Consider the following 11,618-nt stretch of genomic DNA (forward strand, 5'->3'; position numbering starts at 1 on the left):
TAATAGCCCCCACCTTTGTCAATGGGACATTAGGGGCCCTGAGCTAGTTTATACTCTACATAACAAAGATGGGATTAGCCTTCTACACTACGTGGCATCTCGGGATTCAACCAAACTTGGACTCAAAACACAGCCTAGAGAGTTGCCCCTGCATGGGCCCATGGGAGTCTGGCAATCAAGCAGAATACGTTTCTTACACAGGAACAGGAAACAGAGAGTTGGGACCGAACAGAGTATAAAAGCCCAATAAATATCCTGAATTACAAAAAAGAAAAAATAAGGGGGAAAAACCCACTTCAAAAGTGAACTTTTAAATAAATCCACAGCAATGATAACCAATAAGGGTTAAGGCGTTCCAAGTCTATACAGGTAGTCCTCGACTTACGACTACAGCGGAGTCCAAAATGCCTGTTGTTAAGTGAGAAATGTGTTGAGTGAGCTTTACCTCCTCTTCTTGTCACAAATGCTAAGTGAATCACTGCAGCTGACAAGTTAGTACCCTGGTCATTAAGTGAATCGGGCTTCCACCATTGGCTTGGCAGGTCGCAAAAGGGAATCACGGGGATACGGCAACGGTCGTATGTATGAGCCCGTTGCCAAGCGTCTGCCCTTCGATCACCTGCAGCAGAGGTCGTGACTATGAAAAATGGTCACAAGTCACTTTGGCCAGTGCTGTTGTAACTTTGAATGGTCACTAAATGAGCTGTTGTAAGTGGAGGACTAGCTGCATAGCAAGTCCTTCGTCCTCTCTGATCTTAGTGGTTTTCTGGCGGACGTTTCATTACCCAACTAGGTAACATCATCCATGCCACAAATAATAATAATTAATAATTATAATAATAATTATCACACATTATTGTTATCCTCACATTACCTAGGTTTGGACAATGATGCCAAGAGACTCTCGTTTCAGCTCTGAGATACACATATTTTCCTTTCTCAGAATCTAATTTTGGGCAGTCTTAAACACCCCCAAAATAAATCTACAGCAAAAAAAAAAGTTGATAGAAATAGACAGTATGGACAGGTGGGGATTTTTTAAAGAAGACTAGCTGATAATGTGGCATTGTCCGGGTATTTATTTATAGGGGTAAAATGTCCAGACCAAACGTAATTTCTAATGTTGGATTTTCTCCCTTACCAGAGTACTGTAAAGCCGTTACCATGGCAACTCCACTGCACTGTACAGTAGAAGCCATTTTACAGCAGTACAGTAAAAGCCATTTTAAGGCACAACAGGCTGTATCTTAACTGTATCCCCTCCCCCCCCAAGGGTGTTAGGGGTGTCTTACCCCCACAATAATACAATACAATAGTAGAGTTGGAAGGGACCTTGGAGGTCTTCTAGTCCAACCCCCTGCCTAGGCAGTCAAATAGCTATCTAACATCTTCCTAAAGACTTCCAGTGTTGGGGCATTCACAACTTCTGGAGGCAACTTCTGTTCCACTGATTAATTGTTCTAACTGTCAGGAAATTTCTCCTCAGTTTTAAGTTGCTTCTCTCCTTGATTAGTTTCCACCCGTTGCTTCTTGTTCTACCCTCAGGTGCCTTGGAGAATAATAATATAATAATATAATAATAACAATATTTCTTGCCAGAGAGTAAGTCATCTTTCAATGTTTGGCAACAACCAACTTCCCTTTCTGGACGTCCTAATCTACAAAAAAAAACCAATGGCTAGGACACACCATCTACCGGAAAAAAACACACACCAACCGTTACTCAAACACACAATCCCATCACCACCCTGCACAGATCAACTCTGTAACCAAGACCCCCATCTCCAGAACCAAACGCCTAGCCGACAAAGACCACCTGAAAACTGAATTACACACTCTCACAAATGTATTAATCTCCAACGGATTCCAAAGAAAAACAATTACCAACCTAATCCAAAGGGAGACTCCCCCCAAAAACCGAGACACAGAACAGGACAACAGCATCGCCCTCCTCCCTTACATCAAAGGCACCAGAGATAAAGTCAGCAAAATTCTCCACAAACACAATATCAAGACAGCCTTCACCACTGACCCAAAAAATAGCCAGCATCTTAAGAAACCCCAAAGACAAAATCCAGCTAGAAAACCAAGGAGTCTATGAAATACCATGCAAAATCTGCCCTGCCACATACATAGGACAAACGAACAGGAGAATAAATGCACGCATCACAGAACACAAGAACGCAGTAAGAAAAAAAGAAAAAAACTTCCTCCCTTTTCCAGCACCTTAAAGCTACAGGACATGAAATTAATTTTGAAGGAACCAGATTAGTCTCCAAAACTGAACACTTCAACAAGAGAATAATTATGGAAGCAATCAAAATAGAGAAACATCCCCACAACATGAATAAACGTAACGATACCTTCCGCCTACCAAACATCTGGAAACCAGCCTTAGTCAACAAACGAGCCCCACCCACCACCCAGGCCGTTACAACACGAAACAACAACGGACACACAGCCAGCACCAATCAGCACTAATCTACCAATCATGATACAACCACACAGCCAATCAATCCACTTACTGAAACAAAGCTAGCACTCCACACACAACCCCACCATGATTTATAGACTCCGACCACGCTTTAAGCTGAAAACACCAGCCTGAAGATGGCGAGTGAGACCTTGCTGAAACGTTGCCAAGACAATCTCAATCTTACATGGGAAAAGACCTGAATACAACAAGACCAGCATATATATATTCTAAAGTGTACATTAAAAGGAGGTCCTGAAAAGGGGGGAAGGGAAGAAAAAGCGGGGGGGGGGGAGAGAAGAGGAATATGCCTTTACAAGTACTTAATCAAGATCAGAATCCAATACTTGAGGGGCTGCCACAGAGAGGAGGGGGTCAAGCTATTTTCCAAGGCACCCGAAGGCCAGACAAGGAATAAGGGATGGAAACTGATCCAGGAGAGATTCAACTTGGAAATAAGGAGACATTTTCTAACAGTGAGAACAATCAACCCATGGAACAGAAGTTGCCTTCGGAGGTTGTGGGAGCTTCATCGTTGGAAGCTTTCAAGAAGAGACTGGACTGCCATCAGTCAGAAATGGTGTAGGGTCTCCAGTTTGGGCGGGGGGTTTGGACTAGATGACCTGCAAGGTCCCTCTTCCAACTCTGTTAATATCTGATTGAACAGATCTGTTAGTCTGTTAAATCAGAATTGCCAAGAGTCCATTCACAAAAAGAGCAATGATAAGAGGAAGCCTGAACTATGGGCTAATATCATGAAGGGGAAAAAATCAGATTGAGCAAAAAGGTTTGTTAGGAGGGCTAAAAATATCAAGGCATTGCAAGGCTACGCGAAGTCCTTGACTTACAAACAGTTCATTTAGTGACCGTTAACAACTGCAGTGAGAAATGTGACTTATTACCGTTTTTCATTGTTACGACCTTTAAAGCACCTCCATCATCCATCCCATCAGAAGTCAGGTTCCTGGCAACTGGTTCCCCTTTTATGTTTTTGCCACCTTCTGACAAGCACAGCCAAATGAGAAAACCAGATTCACTTAACAACCAGGTTACTCCCTTATCGACTGCCAGTGGTTCACTTAACAGCTGCGCCAAGGAAGTTCGCAAAATGAAGCAAAATTCGTTTAACAAATGTCTCCCTTAACGACAGAACTGTCGTTAATTCGAGGACTGCCTGTAGGGAAGAAAAGAGGTGATTTGTCCAGCACAGTGTTTCTCAACCTTGAGGGCATGAAGATGGGTGGACTTCAATTCCAAGACTTGAAACTCAATTTCAATTCAAACTCAAAGCTGGCTGGAGAATGAATTCTGGGAGATGAAGTCCACCCATCTTCAAGCCATCAACACTGGTCCACCCCCTATAAAAAAGTGGTGCCAGGTGGCTGGAGATGAGCAAATATTGTCTTTATTTTCCCAAAAAGGAGGAAAGAGGGGGGAGAGAAGTCCAGAGAACTAGCTGGCAAAGATCTTTTTGGATTCCTACTGAAGAGAAGGTGATTAGGAAAAAAAATTAGAATGTGTAGAAATGAATAGACTAACACTAGCAATTAAGGAGCAGGAACAAACTGATTGCTATATTGAGATGGGAGGCTTTTTATCAATGGTTAGAGAATAAATTGGAAATGAATGAAGAAGACAACAAGAATAGAAGATGCATTAAGACAGAGACAAGAATAACATGGCAACTGATAACAGGAGTACGATGAGAATAATTACGTTTAAGGTTATTATTGTATTTTTATTAGAAGATATGTTATGAAGGAAATGAAGAGTTACCGTATATATGGTATAATTGTTCAATGTATATAATTTGTGGAAGGATGTTACATAGACATATTTGTACCCAGACGACACACTGCTTAAGGCAGGGGTGTCCAAACTTGAGAACTTTAAGACTTGTGGACTTCAATTCCCAGAATTCCCCAGCTGGCTGGGGAATTCTGGGAGTTGAAGTCCACAAGTCTTAAAGTTCTCAAGTTTGGACACCCCTTGCTTAAGGGGAGATGAAATGTTTATAAAGTGGAAAATAAAAAAGTTTTTTTAAAAAAAAGGGAGATTCCAGAGCATAAATCCTAATAAGGACCCCCCCACCCAAGCCAGCCCAAATTTCCAAGAATTAATCTTGTTTTCTCGCCACTGCGATCCGGTTCACTCCCTTCGGACTCAGGGAAGTGCTGTAAAAACCCTTAAAGTAAATTTAGCTTGCAGGCGGGAGCATTTGAAATGGTAAGGAAATGTGTGCTTAAAGGCTGCTCATTCAAAGCATAGAGGTAGCAAACAGAGCCACCCGCAAAGGACCGGTCCTGGGTTAATTACAAGGTGTGTGAGATGGGTTTAATTTGAAAAGCTATTGATGTTATCAATCAATCATTCAATTAATCAATGGACCAATTTGCCTCCAGAAGTTGTGAGTGCTTCTGGAGGTTTTGAAGAGATTGGAACAATTATTTGTCCAGAGTCTCCTGCTTGAGCAGGGGGTCAGACTACAACAGGGGTCACCAACCTTTCGGACTTCAAGGACCACTAAATTCCTAATTTTAAATCCTGCGGACCTCTAATATGATCTGCCTAATGACCGGCTGGGTGGGCATGGCCAGGTGGTCACATGACTGGGTGGGCGCGGCCAACTTGATGTCATTCACGTCGAGGGGCCCTTCGCCGACCTCTATTCGCCCCTCCCCTCCCAGCCACTCCTCGCCTGTCCGCCCGGGCTCCTTAGGGCCCCAACAGGAAGCAGTTGCTGGAGTAAGCAGCCACCAGGAGAAAGAGTTGGCAAAACAGCTCAGCTTAAATTGGATCTGACCGAGAAGGAGGCTCAGCAGAAGCACCTCACTGAGGACTAGGAGCATGGGCTTTCCAAGCAGAGGGAAGACCTGCGGGAGTGCAAGGCCAGGTAACGGCGCCTGGAGGCTCAGTGGGCTGAGATGGTCAACCAGTTCCAGGCCATGATGCAGTCCCACTGGAACGAGGCCCTCCAGCTCTTTGCCACCAGCGGTGCTTCCCTCCAGCCTTCGCCCAAAGCCCCCCACCAGGAGGCTGAAGCAGACCCCAAGTCGGAATTTCTGCCCCCTTCCGACCCGCACAAAAAGACCCTGAAGGGGCAGACCCTCTGCAGCAACGCAAGCATTCATTGCACGTATCCATCCCATCGGCCGTAGTTTGAGGACCCCTGATTTAGTGCAATATAACAAATGCAAATAATTTTTCTGCAGACCACCAAAATTTTCGAGGGCCACCCATTGGTGACCGCTGGACTAGAAGACCCCTAAGGTCCCTTCCAACTCTGTTATTCTATATTCTGAATACTAGCCTAAGGCTGTCTCAATGCTACGTCTTATATAGAGACGTAAAAAGAACTTATAACGCTGTAGGATCATTGGTGTTCTCTGGGCTTCGGGGTTTTCTTGCAGACATTTCATAACCCAACTAGGTAATACCATCAGTGCTAGGAGGAGTGGGAATTTAAAATAAGCAAACTTAAAATAATAACCAATCTACACAGGGCTAACTTTATACAAAACTGGGGATGCAAGACAACATAATTTTTTTTCCTAATGCTATTTCTTTCCCATCAAATGGCAAATCTTTAAACTCAGAAAACTGTCTCACTTAACAACAGAAATTTTGGATTCCATTGTGGTCGTAGGTCAAGAGAACTACCTCTATGTGTGCGCATTAAAGCCAACTTGGTGTAGCGATTGGTGATGATGGATGGATAGATGATATAGATAAATGAGAGACGGAGGGAGAGAGAGATACCATAGATAGATAGATAGATGGATGGATGGATGGATGGATGGATGGATGGATGGATGATTGGATGGATGATGGATGGATAGATGATAAAGATAAATGAGGGAGGGAGGGAGGGAGGGAGGGAGGGAGGGAGAGATACCATAGATAGATAGATAGATAGATAGATAGATAGATAGATAGATAGATAGATAGATGATTGGATGGATGGATGGATGGATGGATGGATAGGATATAGATAAATGAGAGAGGGAGTGAGGGAGAGAGAGATACCATAGATAGATAGATGGATGGATGGATGGATGGATGGATGGATGGATGATGGGTGGATAGATGATATAGATAAATGAGAGAGGGAGGGAGGGAGAGATACGATAGATAGATAGATAGATAGATAGATAGATAGATGATAGATAGATAGATAGATAGATAGATAGATAGATAGATAGATAGATAGATAGGAGAGAATTCTTTACTGGCCAAGTGTGATTGGACACACAAAGAATTTGGTGTATATGCTCTCAGTGTACATTGTGTCACGAATCACAAGGTACAACACTTAATGATAGTCATAGGGTACAAATAAGCAATCGAATCATACTAGGAAACAATCAATATAAACCGTAAGGACACAAGCCACAAAGTTACTGTCCTGCAGTCATAAGTGGGAGGAGATGGATGAGAAGACTAATAGTAATAATAAGTGAATAGTTTGACAGTGTTGAGGGAATTATTTGTTTAGCAGAGTGATGGCGTTCATGGCATAAAACTGTTCTTCTGTTTAGTTGTTCTGTGACACGCGGAGCCATATCAGCGGGCACACGAGCCATTGCCCTAGCTCAGCTCCAGCGTGCATGCGCGTGCTGGCCAGCTGATTTCTGGCTGCCACTCCCTTCCCAGGAGTCTCCATGCGATGCCAGGTAAATTACAGGGCTCGCATGGAACCCCCGGGAAGACGTTTACAGCCTCGGGACGGCCTCCAGGGTGGGGGGGACCTGCACGACCTCTGACAAGCAGCTGGGCATCGCAGGGGAGGTGGAGGGCACACGCAGGCACGGCACACGTGCCCGGCCCAGTGAGCAGTGTACCGGTAGTGATGGGGAGAGGAACCCACCACTCCTTTTACTCCAACCTATTGAAGCAGGAAACCTTATACCCCTTTAGACAAACTATTTTCACCCTCCCCAAGCTCTAAAAAAAGCCGTGCGCACATGCACGGGTGGGTCATGCATGCATGCACATGGGCACAGCGTGGGAGGGCATTACATTATGGGTGTGGGCACACATGGGCATGCAATAGCGCTCATGTGCATGCTTTTGGCACCCAAGGCGAAAAACGTTCGCCATCCCTGTTCTAGGGTGCAGTGCGCTAGAGCAGTGGGTCTCAACCTTCCCAATGCCACCACCATTTAATACAGTTCCTCAAGTTGTGGTGACTCCCAACCATACAATTGGTGTCTCGGTTCCTAAGACCATCGAAAATATGTGTTTTCCCATGGTCTTCATCGACCCCTGTGAAAGGGTCAGAGTGTCCATAGTGTGTTTGTGTATGCAAAGCATATATTTTGCATGTGTGTGTGTGTGTATGTATATATGTATGTATATATGTATATATGTTTGTGTATATATATGAAGGGCTTATATATATGCCAGTCTTATATTCAGGTCTTTTCCCATGTCAATCTTACATGGGAAAAGACCCGAATACAACAAGACCAGCAAACCTACACCCGTGAAAATCTACGTACATACATAGATATACATATATATACACACATATACATACATATATACATACATATACATATATATACATACACATACTTGTAGTTTATAGGTAGTTTGCATATACACACACACTACACAAAATATGCACCCAATGGCCAGGAAAAGTCGAAGAGGTATCTTGCAGCTACAGAAGAGCCAGCCACCGTATCCTTGCACCTGCATGCACAACCACGGGGGCGGGGGCTCTTTGTTTTTTTCCCCCTATCCTTGCACGAAAACACGACCCAGGCGCAGGCCGAAAGGAGGCAGGGATGCGTTTGCACGCCTTCCCCTGTAATTGCACCCCGTGCCTGCTAAGCAGGGGATTTACCCAAGAGCCTGCAGATTTGCAAAATATTTAGCACAATATTTGCAAGGGGGGGCGACCCCCGCGAACCCCCTCACCTCCTGCTACCAAGTCTCCTGATTTGGGGGGGGCATTAGCAAAGACGTGGTGGGGGGGGTGCAGAGCCCCAAAGCTTCCCCCCTCCCCCCCTTTTATAAGAGCCCCCCCAGGATGAGCCTCCCCCATGGAGCAGAGGGGGCTGCCCCCCCACCGTGAGTGAGTCACGTGGAGGGCGCGCTCCGAGGGAGGCGAGGGGAGACGCCCCCCGCCACGAGGGAGGGGGAGGGCGCGGTTGCTAGGCGACGGCTCTTCCCATGCCACCCCCGCCCGTCTCCCCGCGCCTTTCTCACTCACCCGGGCCGGCCAGTGCGGGTAGCCCTTCATCTTGGCGAACACCAAGTCTCCGGCTTTGAAGCCGTGCGGCATCGCGGCGACGGGCGAGCAGGCCCCGGCCAGGCCTCAGGCTTCGCCAGGCAACCGGGAGGGGCGTGGCCGCCGGCCTGGAGGGGAAGGAAGGCGGGACACGCGCTTGGCGGCGCCTCATTGGCCCGCCCCGGTGTCGTTTCGGCGCCGTCTCCGCCCGGCCGGAACGGCTGATTGGCCGGCGGGGTGGCGGCACGCGCGCCTCGCGCTCCCTGGCCGCTGACCAATCGGAGCTCGCGAAGGGAAGGAAAAAGGCGGGGTGGGAGCAGCTGCGGGGAACGAAGACGGGATTGGCTGGAAGTGGCGGGGGAGAGCGGTAGGGCGGGCAAAGGGCGGGACTTAAGGAGGCACGGAGTGGGCGGGGCGTCTTTATTTTATTTTATTTACTTATTCATTCATTCATTGATTCATTCATTTAGTTTGTCAAACATTTACGAGATAACAGGTATAAGTATAATAAGTTATATAATAAGAGTATAATATATAATAATATATATGTATAACAAGTTATATTATAATAAGTCTTGAGAGGAACTCTGCACATGCTTTGGAGCCCTCCTTTTGCAAGGAGCTTTTTCAAATGGCAACTAATTCTATAGGTGGTCCCCGACTACAACAGTTCGTTTAGTGACTGCTCAAAGTTGCGATGGCACTGAAAAAAGTGACTTAGGACCATTTTTTTCACGCTTAATGACCGTCGCAACATCCTATTGGATCACATGATCAAAATGCTGCCTGACTCCTATTTATGATGGTTGCAGTGTCCAGGGGGTCGTGTGACCCCTTTCGTGACCTTCACCAAAGTCGTAAAATGGGGCAAAGCTCACTTAACAAATATCTCACTTAGCAGCGTACATTCTGGGCCCCATTCTGGTCATAAGTTGAGGACTGCCTTTATCTGAGCGGCTGGTAAGGGTTGACTCCAAACTCATGGCACACTAATGGACACAATCGGTTGTAAGGAAGGGACATATTATCCCACGCAGGCAGGAGGGCAGGCATCTTCTGCTCCTTTTGTGCATAACACCCCTGCAAGGGAGGCCAGTCTGAGAAGTGGGGCGTGTAAGGCCTTTGCCTTCCACAACCTGGTAACTTCAGGAAGTGTGGATCAGACTGAATAGCCAAGAAGCAGACGTAGAAAGAGAGAAAGATCCTAGAGAGGAATACAGGAAGCAAGTGATAGAGAAACAAGTTAAAGTATTGAAGCGGGCAAGAGATAATGGATAGATGATTTCTCTTTTTTGTGTGTGTATTGATTTGCTTTGCTTTTCCTCTCTCTTTTTTTGTAGGTAGGTGACATGATTAGAAGTTAGGATAAAAAGAAAATCTTTTTAAACAAAGAGTGACATGATTAAAAGTTATAATAAGAGAAATAAGAGAAAAAGGGAACATTAGTGTATACACTTTTATATAATAAAATAGGAGCAATAATAAGAAAAAACATGGAATAAATTGAATAATGAGACTGCAACTTCATATAAATATGTATTAGTATTAGAAATATATGTTGGTTGAAAGTAATAATTATGACTAATGCTATTAGTTTTATTTGTAGAATGTATGACACCCAGGTGCCACTCTGTTCACGAATGGATATGTTTGTAAACAAATTAAAAACTTAAAAAGGAAGTGTGGATCCAAACTCCACTAGTGCTTAGGTTGAATCTGGCAGGGGATTATGAGAGGTGTAGTCCAGCCTCCCTGTAATCCTGACCCCTGGGCAGTGGTGAAATTCAATTTTTTTACTACTGGTTCTGTGGGCGTGGTGTGGCTTGGTGGGCATGGCTTGGTGGGGTGTGGCAGGGGAAGGATACTGCAATATCTCCATTCCCACCCCATTCTGGAGCCGGCCAGAGATGGCATTTGCTGGTTCTCCAAACTACTCAATTTCCACGACTGCTTCTCCAGAACCTGTCAGAACCTGATGGATTTTACCCCTGCCCGTGGAAGAGCTGGCTTGCTGCTCATGGATCCCGAGGGTTCAAAGTTGATCATGGCTTCTCCTGGTGGCCTCCACACCCACAGCAAACTTGCTCTGGGCTGTCAAAAGAACATTTTCCTTTATTTACCCAGGAGGTGACAAAAGGAGACGAAAAACAAAGCCCAGCAAAGCCCGGGAAATAATTGACTGGCATTCCCCACCGGTTTCTCGGCTTCCTCTTCCCTCCAGATGAAAACAGCCTAATTAAATAAACTGCAGCTTGCAGGCTGAACTCGTCTCCTTGGCACACGAATGGCAACAACAGCCAAGCACGGATCTCATGCCAAGTGGGCACCAAACAAGCCCCCCTGGGAGACCTTGGCACATAGCCTCCTGCAGTCCCTCTTCCTATTTGTGCCTCTTTAAAACTAAGCTCTGGTTTTCCCAGTTGCAATGGATGGCTGTGAAAGTTCGACCATAAGGGAGGCTGAGCGCCAAAGAATGGAGGCCTTTGAACTCTGGTGCTGGAGAAGACTCCTGCGAATCCCTTGGACTGCAAGGCCATCCAACCTGTCAGTCCTAGAGGAGATCAACCCTGAGAGCTCTTTAGAAGGCCAGATCCTAAAGATGAAACTCAGACACTTTGGCCACCAAATGAGAAGGAAGGATTCCCTGGAGAAGAGCCTCATGCTGGGAAATTTGAAGGGCAAAAGAAGAAGGGGACAACAGAGAATGAGGGGGCTGGATGGAGTCACCGAAGCAGTCGACCTAAGCTTAAATGGACTCCAGAGGATGGGAGAGGACCAGAAGGCCTGGAGGAACATTGTTGATGGTTCCTGCCAGCATTACTACCGGTTTGGTGCCCGAAAAATTTTGCATGAGAATGGTCACGTCATGGCTGCTGCTGTGCTGCAATATATTTGGGGAGGCCTTAA

General features: G+C 45.8%; 1 protein-coding gene across 2 annotated transcripts in view; it reads right to left on the reverse strand.

Annotated features, from left to right (window-relative positions):
* Positions 1-8,894, reverse strand: part of HDGFL2 (HDGF like 2) — a 38,726-nt gene extending 29,832 nt beyond the window's left edge. Inside the window, exon 1 of one of the 2 annotated variants that reach the window (XM_081941339.1) lies at positions 8,694-8,894. In XM_081941339.1, the coding sequence (XP_081797465.1) occupies positions 8,694-8,765 (72 nt within the window). In that variant the 5' untranslated portion in view covers positions 8,766-8,894. The remainder of the gene's footprint in view (positions 1-8,693) is intronic. The other variant, XM_081941340.1, reaches the window with a different exon arrangement.
* Positions 8,895-11,618: the final 2,724 nt, after the last annotated feature.

Source organism: Natrix helvetica (assembly GCF_964273705.1).
Source record: "Natrix helvetica genome assembly, chromosome: 1".
Taxonomy (NCBI): Eukaryota; Metazoa; Chordata; class Lepidosauria; order Squamata; family Natricidae; genus Natrix; species Natrix helvetica.